Source organism: Panicum virgatum, chromosome 5N (genome assembly GCF_016808335.1).
Source record: "Panicum virgatum strain AP13 chromosome 5N, P.virgatum_v5, whole genome shotgun sequence".
In the NCBI taxonomy this organism is placed as follows: domain Eukaryota; kingdom Viridiplantae; phylum Streptophyta; class Magnoliopsida; order Poales; family Poaceae; genus Panicum; species Panicum virgatum.
In genome coordinates, this window is record NC_053149.1 from 6,142,675 (window position 1) to 6,161,230 (window position 18,556).

The 18,556-nt window shown below is 47.6% G+C and overlaps 2 protein-coding genes across 5 annotated transcripts; both read right to left on the minus strand.

Moving 5' to 3' along the window:
* Nucleotides 1-110: 110 nt before the first annotated feature.
* On the minus strand, nt 111-4,517 carry LOC120676292 (leucine-rich repeat receptor-like serine/threonine-protein kinase RGI4). Its single transcript, XM_039957528.1, has 2 exons — nt 1,067-4,517; nt 111-953 (listed from the first exon to the last, which is right to left on the minus strand). Exons 1-2 carry the CDS (start codon nt 3,957-3,959, stop codon nt 469-471), a joined length of 3,378 nt encoding a protein of 1,125 aa, XP_039813462.1. The 5' UTR covers nt 3,960-4,517; the 3' UTR covers nt 111-468.
* A 6,004-nt stretch (nt 4,518-10,521) lies between these two features.
* On the minus strand, nt 10,522-17,478 carry LOC120672842 (SUPPRESSOR OF ABI3-5-like). 4 transcript variants are annotated; one of them, XM_039953446.1, is made up of 12 exons: nt 17,092-17,464; nt 16,052-16,157; nt 15,906-15,969; nt 15,558-15,618; nt 15,387-15,478; nt 15,154-15,303; nt 14,643-14,897; nt 13,418-13,626; nt 12,471-12,695; nt 11,911-12,068; nt 11,639-11,725; nt 10,522-10,874 (listed from the first exon to the last, which is right to left on the minus strand). In XM_039953446.1, the coding sequence occupies exons 1-10, from the start codon at nt 17,304-17,306 to the stop codon at nt 11,970-11,972; spliced, it is 1,476 nt and encodes a 491-aa protein (XP_039809380.1). In that variant the 5' UTR covers nt 17,307-17,464; the 3' UTR covers nt 10,522-10,874; nt 11,639-11,725; nt 11,911-11,969. The 4 variants fall into 4 exon arrangements, with proteins under 4 accessions (XP_039809380.1, XP_039809381.1, XP_039809382.1 ...); XM_039953447.1 differs by having other exon boundaries at nt 15,558-15,615; nt 17,092-17,463; XM_039953448.1 differs by lacking the exon at nt 14,643-14,897 and having other exon boundaries at nt 17,092-17,466.
* Nucleotides 17,479-18,556: the final 1,078 nt, after the last annotated feature.

The following is an 18,556-nucleotide window of genomic DNA, read 5'->3' on the forward strand; positions in this document are numbered from 1 at the left end:
TATTTTATAAATTTTTTATAGCAAAAAAATATAATGGTCAAAATTATTTTTGGAGACCGTGTAAACGACCTTTTTTTACCAACCTGGAGGGAGTACACAGTCATGCCATATACCTCATCAGATTACCAATTCAATTAATTGATTGGGTAACTTCTTCGTTCAGCACAAGATGCATTGCGCTACAGCTATATGTATAGTACAGTGGGACAAGGAATTATTGCATGCATTGCTTGCTCGATTCATGGTGGCGCCGCCGTCGTCTTCTTCCCCACGCCACCTTCAACACCGATCCTCACACGACCATGATGCCGGTGACCCTGCTTCCACCATCGCATTTCCGACGACCACCGGCGGTTCACAGGCTCGACGGCGTCCGGTCAACGCTACCATGTCAGTCCTCGGAGCCAGGGCTGGCGGTTGGCGCCATCGGTTGCTCCTCGTTTATGGGCTAGGCTAGGCCACGCGACCTTACATGGAGTAGGCCGTCGAACTGGACTGGGACTGCGACTGGGCTTGGGCCGTGCGGGGGAGGGCCGTCGGTTTGGTCGGCGACGGCGAGGCGGCGGCCCACTTGGCCGAGTCCAGCCTCGTCCCGGACCCGCCGCTGGCCTTGCGCGCCTCGGCGCCGTCGTCGTTCCGGAGGCCGCGCAGCAGCGCCGCCACGTCCTTCATGGTCGGCCGGTCCTCCGGCCGCGCGCTGGCGCAGAGCAGCGCGATCCCGAGCGCCTGCAGCATCTCCTGCACCTGCGTGTCCGGCCGGCCCTGCAGCCGCGGGTCGACCACGTCGGCGGGGTCGCGCTTCCGGTGGAGGTGCTCGCGCACCCACTGCACCACGCTCCGGCCCTCCCCGAACGCCGGCTCCACCGGCCGCCGCCCCGTGATGATCTCCAGCAGCACGACGCCGAAGCTGTACACGTCGCTCTTCGTTGTGATCTTGGTCATGCACCCGTACTCTGTGCGCGGATTGGTCAGGAGCGAATAATCAGAACCGTCAGTTTCCTAAGTGTGCCTGTAACGAACGGCTGGGATTGGGCGGAAGAAAGCGGCGGCGGCGGCGGCGGCTTACCGGGAGCGATGTACCCGTAGGACCCGGCGAACGGCGGGGGCGACGAGTTGGCGCCGTCGTCGGCGACCCTGGCGAGGCCGAAGTCGGCGAGGCATGCCTCGTACCGCTCGCCGAGGAGGATGTTGTCGGCCTTGACGTCGCGGTGGAGGATCGCCGGCGCGCAGGCGTGGTGGAGGTACGCGAGGCCCTCGGCGACGCCCACGGCGATCGCGAGACGCACCTCCCACTCCACCACGGCGGCGCCGGTCGAGCCGCCGGCGCCGGCGGCGTGCAGCAGGCCGCCGAGGGTGCCGTTCGGGAGGTAGTCGTAGAAGAGGAGGCGCGTCCGGCGGTTGGCCGCCCAGCCCAGGAGCCGCACGATGTTGCGGTGGCGCACCCGCGGCAGCACGCCGATCTCGCACGCGAACGCCTCCGCCGACGCCTCGTCGCACGACCGGAACTTCTTCACGGCGATGGTCACGCCCGTGGACGGCACGCTCGCGCGGTACACCGACCCGGACCACCCCTGCCCGATGACGTTCTCCGGCGTCAGGCTGCGCGCCACGTCGCCCACGCTGATCTCCAGCTTCTGGTACAGCGTCACGTCCCACGGCGGCAGCATCTCGGCGTCCTTGTCATCGCCGCCGGGGCGCGCGCCTCCGAGCACGGAGCCTTTGCGCCGGCCGATGAGGAGGAACGCCGCGGCGGCGAGGAGGGCCACGAGAGCGGAGAGCAGCACCGCGGTGGCGACCCTCGCGGCGCGCCGCGCAGCGCGCTCGCGGTCGCTGGCGTCGCCGGGGCAGCGCGAGAGGCACAGCCCCGGGTTGCCCTCCACGTCGCTCGTAGGCAGCCTGGCGAAGAACGCCGTCTCTGGCGCGCGGCCGGCGAAGTTGTTGAAGGAGATGTTGAGCGCGACCAGGTTCTGGAGCGCGGACAGCGGCTGGAGATCGCCGGAGAGCTGGTTGTGCGACACGTCGAGCACGCCGAGCCGCACCAGCCCAGCGAACTCCTTGGGTATTGCGCCGGACAGGCCATTGCAGCTCAAGTTGAGGGCAATCTCCAAACCTGGAATCTTGCCGATGCTCGCCGGTATCTCGCCGGACAGCGTGTTGCCGCCGAGGTCCAGGAGCTGAAGCCGCGAACACGAGCCGAGCTCCGGCGGTATCTGACCCGTCAGCCTGTTCCCGCCAAGAACGAGCTTCGTGAGCGAACCGAGCTTGCTGATGTCCGACGGGATCGTGCCGCCGATGGAGTTGTACGAGAGGTCCAGGTACTGGAGCGAGAGCATGTCGTGGAACAGCCCCGGCGGCAGAACGCCGGTGATGGCATTGCCGTGGAGGTCGACAAAGGTGAGGTTCCGGCAGCCGGCGATCTCGGCCGGGATGGCGCCGGACAACCTGTTCGAGCTGAGGTCCAAGAAGCTGAGGTTGCCGAGCTTACCGACCTCTGGTGGAATCGCGCCGGCGAGGTGGTTGCCGCTGGCCCGGAACCGGACGAGCGACGTGCAGTTGCCAATCTCCGGCGGTATCTCGCCGGACAAGGTGTTGTCGATGAGAAGCAGCTTGGACAGCCGCGGAAGCCGGAACAGGGAGCGCGGGATGGGCCCGGTGAGCGCGTTCTGCGACAGGTCGAGCGACTCGAGGCTCGCGCAGCCGCCGATCTCCGGCGGGATGCTCCCGGTGAGCTGGTTGGCCCAGAGGTAGAGCATGCGCAGCGCCGTGAGCTTGCCAATTTCGGCGGGAATGGCGCCGGATATCTGGTTGTTGTCGAGCTCGAGGTCGGTGAGGTTGGTGCAGCGCGCGAGCTCGGCTGGGATGGGGCCGGACACCTTGTTCACGCTGAGCTGCAGCTCCTGCAGCGACGTCAGGTTCCCCAGCGACGCGGGGATGTGGCCGGTGAGACCGTTCATGGACAGGTCCAGCACGGTGAGCCCCGTGCACGCCCCCAGCTCCGGCGGGATGACGCCGACGAGGTTGTTCTGCCACAGCAGCAGGTTCCTGAGGTTGCTGAGCTTGCCGAGCTGCGGCGGGATGGAGCCGGAGAGCGCGTTCTCGTAGAGGTAGATGTTTGCCAGGCTGCTGCATTGGCCGAGCTCCGGCGGGATCGGGCCCGAGAGGAGCGCGGTGTAGATGGCGATCGTGTCGAGGTTCTTGAGCTGGCCGAGGCTCGCCGGGAGCGGGCCGGAGATGCTGGTCTCGGCGAGGCCGAGCATGGTGAGGTTGGAGCAGTTGCCGATCTTCGGCGGGAGCGCGCCCTGGAGGTTCTTGTTGCCGCCGCCGCGGATCACCTCGAGGCTGGCCATCCGGCCGATGGACGCCGGGATGGTGCCCTCGAGCTGGTTGTCGTAGAAGATGAGCTCCCGCAGCGCCGTGAGGTTGCCGATGTCGTCCGGGATGGCGCCCTCGAGGTGGTTGGAGTTCACGTACAGGCTCTCCAGCTTGCTCCCCGGCCGGCACAGGCTCGCCGGGATGGATCCCGTGAGCGCATTGTTGCTGAGGTCGAGGTGCGTGAGCGCGGGCAGGTCGCCGAGCTGCGGCGGGATGGGGCCCGTCAGGTTGGTGCCCGTGAGCACCAGCCGCGCGAGCGTGGCGCCCACCGCGGACAGGTCGGCCGGCACGCCGCCGTGCAGGTCGACGAACTGCAGGCTAAGCTCCGTGACGCGCCCCGCGGCGTTGCACGTCACGCCCGTCCACCTGCACGGCGACGCGTCGGAGTCCCTCCAGTCCCCGAGCGCCTCCGCCGCGCCGCCCCGCAGCGTGCGCTTCCACGCCAGCAGCGCCGCGCCCTGCGCGTCCGCGGCGAGCGCGCAGCCCACGCACGCCATGGCGAGCGCGCACCGCAGCAGCAGCGCCGCCCCCCACGCACCGCTCCTCCACCTGCCCCGGCTCCTGCCGCCCATGGCACCAGGAGGCATTCCTCTCCCCTCTCCTGCTAGCTCAACTCACCAATCCAATTGCCAGGACTGCACCTGAGAGCAACACTTCTTCTAAAACATGTCCAGAAACAAATTACGACTCGAAATCGACGAGGAGATGAGGTGAGCTGATGCTGTAGGATCAGCTGCAGCTGGTGTCACTTGCAAATCCGTGTTCTTGCTTGTGCCGGAAGCACCCTGCAACTTTGCAAACCAAGGAGTAGGTGGGCTGGTGGCGAGGTTTAAGCCTCCCTGACAGGTTTAGTACCAGAGGGAGAAGAAAGGGAGGCACGCCATGGCCAAGCCTGCGATTTTTATATGCCAATGGAGGAAGGAAAAAAAGAGAAAGAAATAGGTCAGCTGTGGGAAAGAGAGGGAGAGGGATGGAGCAGGAAAAAAAGAGAAAGAAATAGGTCAGCTGTGGGAAAGACCAGCGAAAAATGGCGGATTGGGTGGCGGCAAGCCGAGCTGGGGTTCAGTTCAGGCTTAACTGATAGCTGCTGGCATTGTAAAGTGCAGGGAGTGAGAGGTTGTGGCAGGCACTCTCATGTGTGTCTGCAGAATCTCCGGATCCGAGGCCACCGGTTGGGTCAGGCCGTCACCCCTGTCCCTCCCAGCCTCCCCCCTGTACTTGTTTATGCCGCCGGTCTCGCAAGCATCATCCAGGACCCTAACCATCAAGTGCAGCGTCAGTTAACCACGCTGTTGTTTAACTATGTTGATCGCAGGATTAGGGGCTTTGATTTGGCTTCAAATTTCAGAGAGGAGTCGCCAATGACCAAATGATTGTTGTGTGTGCCTTTTGCTTTGGCGAATTTGAGTTCATATTCGAAACGAGAGATCCTGAAAAAAAAAGAGGTGATACTGAGAGGCGTTTGGTCAATGAGCTCTATTTTAGCAGCAGCAACAAGCAGCTTTGCTCCTCCGGTTCTCCCTCCCAGGGAAAGATGGTGAGTCACTGTCTCGAGCTGTTGCATCATCGTATCGCAGCATCAGTCAGTCAGGTTCAGGTCTCAGGTCAGGTAAAAACTCGGCCGTCATGGAAAGGCTGTGAACCTGCGGCGTATGGTTGGTACGGTTAGGACTTGCACAAGCAGAGCACATCGACAGGTTTCCACCAATTATGCCAGCAGCAACAACAGGTTTTGTTACCATTTCCGCGGAAGAAAACAATCGGCTGCGATTGGCAATTGCAAAGCCCTTTCATCATGCACGGCACGCCGCGCCCGGCGTAAAGCGGTGGCAGTGGGCAAAGAATATCTCGGGAACATAACAGCTCGCCTAGAATAACATGGGCGTCGACACATGGCAAGTAGCTACCATTGCCTGCGATTTCAAAGCCTCTCCCAGCCGCTCTCTCTTCAAATTTTCTAGCCCAATTTGTCCAACTCCTCTCCTCCTCTTGATGTTCTTGTTATCACTCAAGAACAAATAGGCCATTTTTCCGGACAGTCCAGAACAATTCAGGATAAAGTAGAATTTTGTCAGATGGGCGGTTCATATTATTTTCCAATCATTATAAAATTTCTCTTTATAACAAAATCTCTAGTTAAGAGAATTGTTGAGCAAATGGGTCGTTTCATCTGCCTCCTTGATTGCTATGCACAAGCACAATTCTAATACGACGTACATTTCCGTTATCCTTGATCAATTCTTACTGTAAAAGGGAGATCGGCAAGGCCTGCGCAGTGATTACCGGCCGTGGAGGATGGCAAGCAGCCGAAGCAAGAATCTCCCAAGAGTTGAAACACGAAAGGTGAAAAAAGGGGTAAAAGAAAACAAAGTAAAAGGAGACACCACAGCTGGCCTCTTAGTGGGGTGAAGTGGTAGCAAACACACGACACGCACAACAGCTAGCTCCTTCATGCAGTAACTAATAAACAAACCCTAGCTCTTTCTTACAGCGGCTGTCTGCTCTGCAGTGCAGCCTGCAGGTTAAACAAAAGGGTTAGATCTGCACTATTACACCCCTTGATGGAGGGCAGCACATGTCCTTGGTTAGATGAGATCTACTGCTGTAGTGCTGTTACCACCACCACCTAGCGGTGATAAACTAATGGTGTCACCCTGTCTTTCTCGGAATTCGTGTTAATCGCGAGGAAGCCTCCATCAGCCGCGGTTAAAAAAAAAACCCGCGCCAACGTACTGAAAGTTTTGCAGGCTCATAGATCTAGATCTACCCTCCGTCCACTCCAAATTCCCATTGGTAAAAGAGCAGTCCTAATTAACCAGGACACAGCGCCTCTAATCCCGTGGAAGATAGTAATTCCAATGAGTAGAACTTGCAGAGTATTTACATGGGAACTAGGGCTTCTATTTGGGACAGGCAACCATGGCATTGCATTGTAAGTTGTTTCACCCCATAAAAAAATCAGCAGGCTTTCCTGTTCTTGCAGGTTCACTACTGTGGAGTACATATAGGTTCAGATAACTTTAATGGTAAAGTTGTAAAAACATCTGGTTACCACAGTTAATCTAAGTTATCTAGAAGCAGAAGAAAAATATCACCATGAGTAAGCTTAGTTCACAAGTATGTTGGCAGATCAAATATGGTGTGTTGCGCAATGATACACCAGCATGCAGGGAGGCTCAAAGCTGGCATCAGGTGTGAAAAGCTGGTCAGTTTTTACATGGATGATGAAAGGTAATGGAGAAAGAAAGCAAAGATAGCAGTAGAGTAGCATGGTTAAGTGTTATCGTAGCAAATTAGTTAAGGGACTAATGATTTACCCATGCACAGTACTAGCTGTCAAAGTTTTCACTGCATTATGATCTAGATCTAGCATCAGACTATCAGGCTCTGCCTAGTGCCTACCACCCACCAGTTAGTCTACTTCTGCTTTTCTGAACACTAGCATATAGTACATGCATATTTTTGACCAAATGCCAGGATTTGAAGTTTTGGAATGCAACTGGCAGCTGTAATTAAGAGCGGTAATTTATACTGGTTTAAAACAAGTTGATCTGCAGACACTGTTATTATCTTTATGAAAGGAATCATAATATGATCTTTGCTCATAGAAAAATGGATAGCAGAGGAGAGCAAAAGTGATCGGCGGATCACGTGAGGCAGTCGACTCTTGAGTCTTGACTTGAGGGTGCTTGCCGCGTGACAGAATCTATTCGATCAACAGTTTTTTCATTCCAGCATGGTATGGCCAATCGATATGTTTGTAAAAACTTGTGTGGAGTAGATATGATACTTGGGGATCCTTTTCAGGATTAGTCCAACCGGAGCAGGAAAAAAATGAAGATAGGGATAGACATGTACTTGTATTAAGTCCGTGTTTAGTTCCCGTGAGATGTAAACGCAAAAAAAATTTGCGATAGAATCTCGCTAATTTGAAGTATTAAATGAAGTTTATTTACAAAACTTTTTGCACAAATGTGTTGTAAATCGCGAGACGAATCTAATGATGCTAATTAATCTATGATTAATTAATAATTAGCAGATGGTTACTGTAGCATCACTGTTACAAAATTATGGATTAAGTAGGCTCATTATATTCGTCTCGCGATTTACAGACCATCTATGCAAAAAGTTTTATAAATAGACTTCATTTAGTACTTCAAATTAGCAAGATTTCTTCGCAAAATTTTGCGTTTTTGCATTTTTGTGTTTACGGGGTGGGAACTAAACAGGGCCTAAAAGGGACAATCACATGCAGCCCTACAAAATCCGGACTCCGAATAAGACGCACATTAGGATATAGTATTATGATGAAGCACCTTTAGCAAATGCAGATAATCCCAGGAAATTGTGGCACTAATTATATTATCAAAGGTATCAATGTGATTTTAAACATAAAAGTGTGATCTATTTATACATATAAAAAATAGTAGCTTTTTGGAGATGGTTAGTAGTCCTTATATACAAAATTGTTCAAGAAACTCTAAATAACAGTGATCTACAAGACATAAGCAGGGTTCAAGTTAGGAGACAATATGTGAGACCGTCGAGCTACAAGAATAGTAAAAAATGAGTATAAAACAACGGCAATGCTGGGGAAAACCTAGCAAAAAACAATTATATATAGGAGCAAGATTGAAATTGAAGCAGTGAGAGTGAGAGAGATGGGGGGCAAGGAGGGAATCTAGGCATGAGCGGTGGGGGGTGGTAGGGGGCTAGGGGCACATGCATGGGCTAAAGACAAGAAGAGTACAAATCTCACAAGGACAGGGAAAGGCCCCATGTGACTATGTGAGTGAGGGGGTGATGAGATGGTGCTGCTAATCCTATCCTATCACTACCTCACTGCTAATCCTAGGTGTCCATTTGTTTTAGCCACCACCCATCAGGCAATTAAGTTCAGGGCTGAGCATGCATTAGCCTCAAGCAAGTATGATCAGTGTCCATATGAGCAAGCAACAAAAGGAGCATAGAGTGGGGCAGCTACTACCTGGTGTGTTGTGCTATAGAGCCTGTTCGGCTGGCCTAATGAACAGTACTCGGCTGGCTTATTACGACTTGTTTTCTCTCACATAATACTATTCATTCTACCAGCCGAGCACTATTTATTCTACCAGCCAGCCGAACTAGACTCTCTCGTACTGCACAGTGCACGTCCTTGGTTGCTCACTGTTGATGATGGTGAGGTCAAGGCATCCATGGAGACCAAAAAACCACACATCAAAAGGAGAGAAGCCACCACAATTCCAGAGGCTCACAAAGAGTTTTCACTTGCACACAGCAGCACCGGCCAATGGCTTGCATCAAGATGGGGGTTTGGATGGGGAGTTCCGGCCCTAGATCACAGGTTCTTTAGGCTCTGTTTAGATCACAATCCGTAAATCTCGTAAACGAAAAAAAAACATCATATTAAATGTTTGGACACATGCATGGAGTACTAAATGAAGTCTATTTACAAAACTTTTTGTATAGATGGGCTGTAAATCGCGAGACGAATCTAATGAGCTTACTTAATTCATGATTTGCAACAGTGATGCTACCGTAACTATCTGCTAATTATAAATTAATTATAGATTAATTAGCATCATTAGATTCGTCTCGCGATTTATAATCTATCTGTGAAATTTTTTTTATAAATAGACTTCATTTGGTATTTTAAATTAATAAAATTCTATCGCAAAAATTTTTTGCGTTTCATTTGAACACGGCTTTACTAGTTTCTCCCTTGCAGGGCACAGACAACTCCGCGTCCATTAATTTCTGTTCGATTGGTCCTTGCGCCACCTCGACCGCAGCGATCGGGAAGGCTTATAGGGCTGTGTTCACTTCCCCAAACTCCTCCAAATTATTCATCACATCGAAATCATATTAAAATATTAAATATAGCAAATGACCCATACATGGAATACTAAATGTAGGTAAATAAAAAAATAATTGCATAGTTTTGATGTACGTTGTGAGACGAATTTTTTGAGCCTAGTTAGCCTATAATAAAACAATATTTACCACAAACAGACGAAAAATGTTACAGTGTGCTACAGTATCCAATGTGACCTTTTCTACCAGATTTTCGCGGATCTAAACACACCCCAGCTTTCTTCCCTGCAAGGACACCAACAAGGCAACAAGATGTCGATTGATGGGTGTTCATTTTATATTTTGCATTCTTGCGTTTTTGGAAGGGAATCTTCAATATTTGAAGTTTTTAATGTAGACTAATTATAAAACTAATTACAGATCTCGTCTGTAAACTACGAGACGAATCTAATGAGTCTAATTAATTTATCATTAGAGCTTGCTTACTGTAGCATTATTGTAACAATTTAGTGTCTAATCACGTCCTAATTAGGCTCATTAGATTCGTCTCGCGATTTACAGTCCATTTGTGTAATGCAATTTATTTTTTGACTACATTTAATACATTTACTGCATGGCAAGTTTGAAAAGAGGTGGGTTGGGCCGTGTTGCAGCGTTACGCTTTGGTCAGATTCCAACTGGAGATCGGTTGTCAAACTAACGACATCTATTGATGCTACTTGTTAGTTAGCAGTCTAATCATGTCCTGAAACTGAAACCAATCCGGTCATACTGTTTAAGTAGCTTGGATAGAGCTCTTCAGGTAGGCGCTCCCGTGATGTGTGCCACCGTTTAGGCCCCTTGCCGACCAACACTGATTGACCATCAAAATTACATAAAAAGATCATTATACTCTCATTGAGAAATTTTAGAGAAGAGATGAAAGGTGCTAGCAAAGGAAAGAAAAAAAAATGATATCATCTTTGACCAACCGGTGTTCATGTTGGACTCTTGTGTATGTTGCAAAAGCAGAAGTGCTCCGCAAAACCGATATGTTTCGCAAAGTGCATGTGATCTGAAGCCGGTCTGTTTCTCAAGACACCGGCAAGCAGGCAGATCTTTTGCAAGTACACAAAACCACACTTCTGAAAAGTACGTTGCAAAACATTTGAACCGCCCTCATTCTTTGTACGATATCCATTCTTTTTTAATTATTGAAGTTGAGAAATCTAAAGCTCTTGTTCAAGCAGTTGTTCAGTTTTTCTACATTTTAAGCTAATTTCTCCTTCACTTTCTAAGTCTGAAGGAGTGAAGGGGCATATCACGGCGTTGGAGGCAAAATTGACAGACTGTGGATTGAAAAAACAAAGTGCAATTTTGAATGGCAAAAGGAGAACTAGGAATTGAAACAATGGTAATAGAAGTTTTGCCTATACAAAATAACATGAGGCAGTGAGGTACATTGGTTTGGACTCCGCGACCCTGTGCGCCTGAGCTCCAACGAGAAGGCCGCAAGAGCTAGCCGTTCGATCACAGATTCACAACCCTGTTCTACCGGAGAACTGTACATGGAAGAGGTGCTGCCTTGGGCTTCACCCGGGCTCCGTCTAATTCAGGTCTGCCACAGAGATAAGCGGTTGTTGTGCTTCAATCAACCCATAATACCAACCTGCTCCTTTGGCTTCCAGTATATAGCTTTACGCCAGTCCCTGCAAACACAACAAGAGCCACAAAGACTCCTGTCAATCTTCAGATCAAAAGCTACTCAGAGCAACCAGGTTGCAGATACTCAAATTAGGAGCACGAGCATATGACAACTCAAGAACTATTATACACAAAAGCAGGTTCATTATAAATTAAAATGCGGGATATAAAATTGGTAGAGGGTCAATTTTAAGCAGATGAACCCACATATTCAGTGATTACAAGTAGATCAAGATATTGCTATCTAGGGAAGCGCATTGGGATTTGAGAGCAGTTCCGGGTTTTGAGGGTGGTGGAACTGAGCTCTTTGATTTCTTTCCGCCCTAAAAAGCAATTAGGCCAAAAGAACTAATACAATATTACTCCTAACCACTTCCCCCCCTCCCTTTTCGTTGTGATCTCATCACCTTTTACATATGGAGCAGTATATATACCTTGTATGAAGCTCAGTTCATTGTTAATGACTCCCGAGAAAGGATTGTTTTACTTTTCATTATACTTCTATTGCGCTGAAAGAATGTGCTTGGCAAAAATATTAATTCACACAGAACGAAGTGCGGAATAGATGAATCTTAGTAAAACTTAATGTTGGAATAAGGGCATGTCAAAAAGTTCACTCCAGCATTATTATGAAGCTCAGTTCATTTTAAGACAGTCGTCATGCTTATCAAGTGTGCAGGTTCCCCACGGATTTTAACTCAGGCAACTTCAGCCACACAACAAATTTCCAGTATGGCCCATATAAAATATAAGTGTGTAGTAGGAAAACCTTGCTGTAAAAATGCTGTCGTCCAAGAAAAGCTGGAGTTAGAACAGCGAACACATGTCAGCTACATCAATTCTTTTGTAGTTGCACCTGGATCAAGAACACCAAATTCGACAAGTTATCACACATACATTTAAAATTCTGCATTTTAGATGATAGTTCAGCACATTTCTGCCAGGAAACAGATAACGAATTTTTTCCAAGTACAACGTGCAAGTTTTCAAAACTATGTGAGATGAGTAGCAGACATTAAATTCAATGCAAATAAAACTTACCCCAGAGGACAGGAATCTCCAATTCTCCATAGGCCATAGCAGTACAGAAAAGGAACATCTTAGCGGGTTTGGTTCCATCCCAAACCAGTACCATGTTTGTTGATGAGAGGCTGTATAAGTTCTACAATACCCCTTCTGCTTTTTCCAAGGCCCTCTCCCTAAGAAAATTAAGAAAAATGAAATAAATCAATTTGAACTCGTGCACTTTTCCTGAAAACGTTTACCTTACAAAAGATCACGTATTTCTGAAAAAAGGTGATCAATTAGAAACATTCTTCACCAAAATTTAATTCTTAATTTCTTACTGGGCTGGTTCAGTAAAATTATATTAGCAGCATGAAAATGCCCAGTTAGAAAGTTACAAAAAACAACTGCAGGTAATACTCAATATATCTACCAAGCAAAAAAAAAGCATAGAATAAAAATTAACAGCATAATTCTCTTTCTTATTCTCCTACAGATATTCCATGCACATCGTTCTGAGCATTCTAGAATGCAAAAACTTTTAGCAAGTCAGACAAAAGCATAAACAATAGGCAAAAAGATTGGTAAACACATGCCTCCTTCCAGCCCATGTTCTCCATTATTCTCTTGGCAGAATGCAAACCACTAGAACGAAAATTCATATCTACTGATGCAGTTCCCATTGAATCAATGTCATCAATTCCCTCGTATTCATCAGAACTGATTATGTTACTTTGCTTCTGTCCAGGCCCTATCCCTAAGCCTCGATGCAGGTTCCTTCTCTCAGCAGCTCTGTCCCTGTAAACTTTTGTCTTTTGCTCCTGAGAATATTACATAAATCACAAAATACATCTGACATATAGAGCATCAATGCTAATGTTCATGCTTTACCATTTATGGGTAAAATAGCCATACAGAGGAACACTTCATCAACTGCTATATTACTTTTTCTGTGAAAAGGACATGTCATAATCTAACATCTTTCATGTGCAATCTGATAAAATATTGAGAAGTCTAGTGACTTGCTGAACTTCTGATACCAAATAGTAACGAAGTAAAAATAGTGTAGCAATTCAAAGCACTTTTCAGGTAACTTATAACCCCACTGTGTTCATATGACCAACAAAAAAAAGGCAGTTTGGGTTTTATAGCCATAAGCACCTATAAGACACAAATACAGTCCCCACAAGGGAGTGCCTTAAGATGTTAGCATTGTGTCATTTCAAACTAATACTGCCTACACATTGATTACAAAATTGAATCAGGCTGAATGCTGTATGTTAGCACGCTGCATATCAACAATCCAATCCACAGGGAACTTTCTCGTGAAGAAATAATTCTGCTTTGAGGCCTTCCACTTTCGAATTTTAGATCATATTCAGTTTATCATGGGATATCATAGGCAACATATTGCATTCAATTTTCAAACAGAGATGCAACATATAGTCTACAGACAGGTTATTGTTAGGGAAGTAAACATCCGCTAACAGTCTAATAAACACCTTAGCAAATGGCAATGCAAAATCATATAAACTTAACTTGCCTTGCCATTAGCTGTTGAGATACCTCCCTCGATAGAAGACTCATCAGCAACTTCAGATTGGTACTGTGCAGTTGATTGCTTATTCAAATTAATATCAGGATTTGCATAAATATCAGGAAACCCCCAATCTTTTGTCGGGTTAGAGGAGTCATAAGCGGACAAAGAGGCCAAGTATTTTCTGCCAGGGTTCCTTAGCCTGTACAGCTTCCCTGATAATAAGACAAGTGAGTACTTTTATGCAATATATTGCATCATCAGGCACCAGAATTGTTAACAAAAGCAATTAGAACTCCTCTTAGAAATGTCGTCTTCCAATATTCAGAGGAACAGGGGATTTTCCACTGGTTTATTCTAAGTGATGAAATACCTACCAAGATTTCTTCTTTGGGTCCATTACATTTGAACCTTGGAAGCGTTTGTGGAAATCTTGGGCTATGGGAAAATGCAAAACTTTTATTTGGCTAGCAATCCGGAATCGCTGCTGGACAGCTGACTGGTTACAAAAAAGAGGACTCCCTCACCTGGACCACTGCTCCCTCTGTGATCAAGAAGATGAAACAGTACAGCACATCCTCACGAAATGCGTTTTTACTAGACAATTCTGATTCGCTGTCTTGCAACCCTTGAATTTGGTCGCATTAGTCCCAAGCCGAAGAACTGTTTCTTTGGCTGATTGGTGGTTGAAAGCTTGGAGGAAAGTCCCTAAACAGCACAAAAAAGGGTTTAATTCACTGGTCATGCTGGGAGCTTGGATCATTTGGAAACACCGTAATGCTTGTCTCTTTGATGGATCAGCTCCCTGCCTCCAAGTTGCTCTGTGAGCTTATAAGGAGGAACTGCAGCTTTGGATAGCTGCAGGAGCTAAGGGGTTGAGGGCCCTTGGTGTAGGACAGGTAGAGTGAAGACGCCATTAGGGTTGTGTATTGGTCAGCCCCTACCTCTCTATCTTTTTCTGTAAGAGTCTTTTTATGAGTTTTGTTCAACTGTCACCCATTCTGGCCCAAGGTGGGTGATCGGTGATGTAAATTGGGCACTCTCTTCTTCTTAATACAAAGATACACAGCTCCCTTCGTGTTTGAGAAAAAAAGTTATGAAATATGACAGCAAATATTCAGCTGATATTATATTGAAAAAGGCTTATGTATTGGGAAGTAAAACCTACAATTTCTCCCTACATGTATAATGGCACCTGTGGATTGTCATTGTGGAACCTATAAAGTCATACCTGTTGATACACGCACAAGGTCAAGATGAACTTCACTCACAGAAGCAGTTCTTAGACGGCCACCACGAGTAGGCAGAGAAGGATGAAGCTTACTAGAACCCCTAGATAAGCATCCCACAAGCCTAGCCACAGGCTGACCTTTGCTAACATGATCTTGGACCACATACCAGTCCCATATATCAATGGTTGGCAGTAGTGGTACATCATCATTTACTCTCTCTACCTGACCATATTGAGCAAGCCATTTCTCTTCCTCTGGAAAAACATTAAACATAACCAAATATTACTCAGACTTGACACGACTAAAACTGGAACAATAAATAACCATAAAATCAATATGCCGGTACCGACATACCGTGTTAGTGCTTTGCATTTGCTATGGGCTTCATGTTATTCAATTTTCAGATGACAGACAAACAAAAATAAACAGACTCCACTTTGCTTGGGACTAAAAGGCTTTGTTGTTGTTCTCAACTGAGAAAATAAAGGCCGTAAAAGAATGATTCCTCACCTTCCCCCAGAGATTCGTCCACATCAGTGGAATTCTTAGTTTCCCTTTCATTTTCAACTTGCTGTGATGAAGCATCATTCAGAGAAGCTGATGCACTGCCTGAGGTCAAGTTACTCAGTTTATCTCCAGTTGTCTCATTTCTGTCTTCCTCTGGTGATTGTAAAATCATTAGGACTGACTGTAAATTTTGGAACCTCTCAATATAAGAAAGCAAAGCAAAAAACCATACTAACCATTTATATGTGTGTTTCCTAGTGAACTTTCAGCAATGACTTCTCTATTTGAGTAGCCTGACAGGTACAAGTTTATCAGTGTTTCCTCCATCCTGTGGGAAAAGAGAAGATGATAACGAACACTAAAAAATAATTATTAAACAAAGACGAGGTGATTGAGAATGCAAGAACCATTCTGAGGGTGGCCCCACTCTTTCATTCTCGTCATCAGGTGTAGGTTGTTCCAAACCTGCTAATAAAAATGAAAACCAATCACTTTATTGTTACAAGACAGCTTCTTTTTCCAACAAAACCATGCCAGTTCTCTCTCCCATAGGCCATAGTTTGTTTCCCAAAATGATATCCTTAAACCTGTTTCATACTTCCATTCCATCAGAGGAACCCAAAAATCATACACATTACAGTACCCTTTAGCCTTTATAGCAAAGTCTCATGGTCCGAATTTAAAGATAAAAGAAATGTTTCATACAAGATATACTGCTTGAAAAAGGCCTCAAAATTTGCAGTTAAGACACATACAAGAGATTTCCCAGACATCTTGGCTAGCCTCATCGTATGGATACTTTGATGTGGGTTCATTGCCCTGTTTCAATATGGATGTAAGATTGCAAAAGTCACATAAGGCTACAGTAAGCTGAGGAATTTGGAGCTAGCTCAAGTTCTACCAGATCTGTCGTCAACGGCATGTAACTTCCGTTCTCGTAGATGTAGTATTGGCCATCTCTGCTGCTGTAGTACCATCCAGCGACAGGGTCATGGTAAAAACCAGTACTGAAAACGATGCATTTCAAGAAATGAAATGTCAAAACTATATTTGAAACATAGCAATGCTACTGCACAAAATTGAGACCGAAAGAAAAATACCACTTAGATAAATATGCTGCACCGAGGAGGACATATAAGAGGCTTAGAAGAGAATACGTACTACTAGTATATCCTTAACTCTATAATCCGAATATGTTTGGTTGACATGAGCACAAGAGAGTAAAGGTTTAGCTTAGGGACAAGCTGCTCATAAACTGTATGTATGTATCCTGCATGAACTCAAGCGCCACACAAGTAAGAAGGAAGTGAGTATTACATTACATTACATCAATTGTCCCTGAGCACCACGATGAACATGTAAATTGACCACATTTTCACAGGCAAAAAGGACATACATAAGGTTCTGATGATACCTTGAACTCTTGAAGCATACTCCTATAGTCCCATACGATTTACCAAATGCTCTATAAACAGAACCAACATCCTATAGGCTATAGATCTCAAGGATTTCTCCAGAAAGCATGTTGCTCCCATACAAAACCTTCTGACATGGGAGCCCTATTCTCGTCTGAGGCAACAGCATATGCTGATATCTATCTATTTGCCGAAGAGACTCCCCCAAATCGCATAGCAGAGAGAAATATATTCAAGCGGAACCACGCAAGGGAATCAACCGTCAATTGCACAAAAACACGGCAGGTAAATCAGAAATTTGTTGATACCTTCCACGTGTTCACCTACAGAAATGATCATGAATACGCATCACTGCAGCAGCTAAGTCAGCTCGCGCCGTGAGCACAACCAACAACGCCCACGACCCCCGGTCGCTTGAAATCACAGGCACCACGGCCCTCAAAGCACCGACCGTCCGCGACGCCCAATCTACGAAACACAGCAGCATGCGGCGAGAAAACGAAACGATTAGGCGCAGGCCGCGAACCTGGCGTGGTGGTAGAGCTGCGAGTCGGCGTCCCACTCGAACCCGGCACCTGCGCCCTCCGCCGCCGCGCCGCCGCCGCTGCCCTCCATCGCCGCCGTTCGCCGGACATGATACGGCCGTCCTGCCGCGCCGCTTCCTCCGTCGGAGCGGTTAGATGGGCCGGACTGCCGCCGCGCCGCCGCCGCTGCCCTCCATCGCCGCCGTTCGCCGGACATGATACGGCCGTCCTGCCGCGCCGCTTCCTCCGTCGGAGCGGTTAGATGGGCCGTCCTGCCGCGCCGCTTCCTCCGTCGGAGCGGTTAGATGGAGCGGTTAGATGCGCCGCTTCCTCCGTCGGAGCGGTTAGATGGGCCCGGCAGCGGGCGGCAGGCTCCCGTCGGAGGGTGTTCCGCCGATGTCAGAAGTCAAAGTGCATCACTTGTCATGCTCCTATGTCATCGTGGCTTGTTCTTTTCTATGTCATCGCGGCTTATTCTATATCTGGGTTAGATGCTGCGTCATATGTTTTTTAATATTTCACAAAAGAAGCCGCAGCACAGACTTGGTGTCATGAGATATACGGCAACGGTATTCTAGGCCCATTCACTCAAAAAAATCTACATCCAATGCTTATTCCTGATGCAGCTACGAAGCGGGGCATAGGCCGACGGCAGACACGTCGTATCCGGAACGGAGTGGACGAGTCCGAGGCTGGAAAGAAGAAAAAACATTGCAACTTGTGTGGAGCGGACGGTCACACTTACAAGAAGTGCCCACAACTTTCAGTACCCACTGCTGCCGCCGAGGCTGTACCTTCCGGGAATCCGACGGATGGATCGGCTCCACCTACAAGAATTCGCCGCATCTAGTTGTACACGTAACAGCTTGCAATATATTTGTGTGTACGAAACTAAGTATATTATGTATTTGTCTCGAATTTGGTTGTAACGAATGAAACCTTCAATGTAATATGTTATGTGGTATTTTGTTTAGCGTTCTATTTATATTTCGTTCATTGTATCTTATGTGATATTGTATCATAAATATAATCATTACAATCAAACATAGCAAACATATAAATATTGCAATTAAAGGTACAGGCGTCCCGTCACAATTTACATCACAATCTAAAACCGATGTCCATCATATGTTACAGATTATGTCATGAAATCATCTAAGTCGTCATCCCAGTTGACAGATAGTGGTGCTGTAGGTGGTGCAGCATTACTTGACGAACCTCTCGACTTTCCTTTTCTCTCTTTTCTGGTTCTAGGTTCAAGTACAGGGGAGGAACATCAGGTGTTCGAGGCCATGATTTGGGGGGCATGAAGCCATCCATATCGTCATCTCAGTTAACACAACTAGGTGCTCGAGGTGGTGCAGCATGACTTGACGAACCTCCGGTCATCTGTTCTTGCGGAGGCCAAGAAGTATCACCCGAAGATCTTTTCCACCTCCTTCGTCTAGTTTGCGGCATAACTCCACT

Bases quoted from the DNA above. Each gene is read 5' to 3' on its own strand.
- LOC120676292 (XM_039957528.1), bottom strand. From the start codon at position 3,959: ATGCCTCCTGGTGCCATGGGCGGCAGGAGCCGGGGCAGGTGGAGGAGC. The intron at 954-1,066 runs GTAAGCCGCCGC...ATCCGCGCACAG, and splicing joins CTACGGGTACATCGCTCCCG to AGTACGGGTGCATGACCAAG.
- LOC120672842 (XM_039953446.1), bottom strand. From the start codon at position 17,306: ATGTCCGGCGAACGGCGGCGATGGAGGGCAGCGGCGGCGGCGCGGCGG. The intron at 13,627-14,642 runs GTATGACTTTAT...TCTTATTATCAG, and splicing joins CCTTGTGCGTGTATCAACAG to GGAAGCTGTACAGGCTAAGG. The intron at 12,696-13,417 runs GCAAGTTAAGTT...TAATATTCTCAG, and splicing joins TCTCAACAGCTAATGGCAAG to GAGCAAAAGACAAAAGTTTA.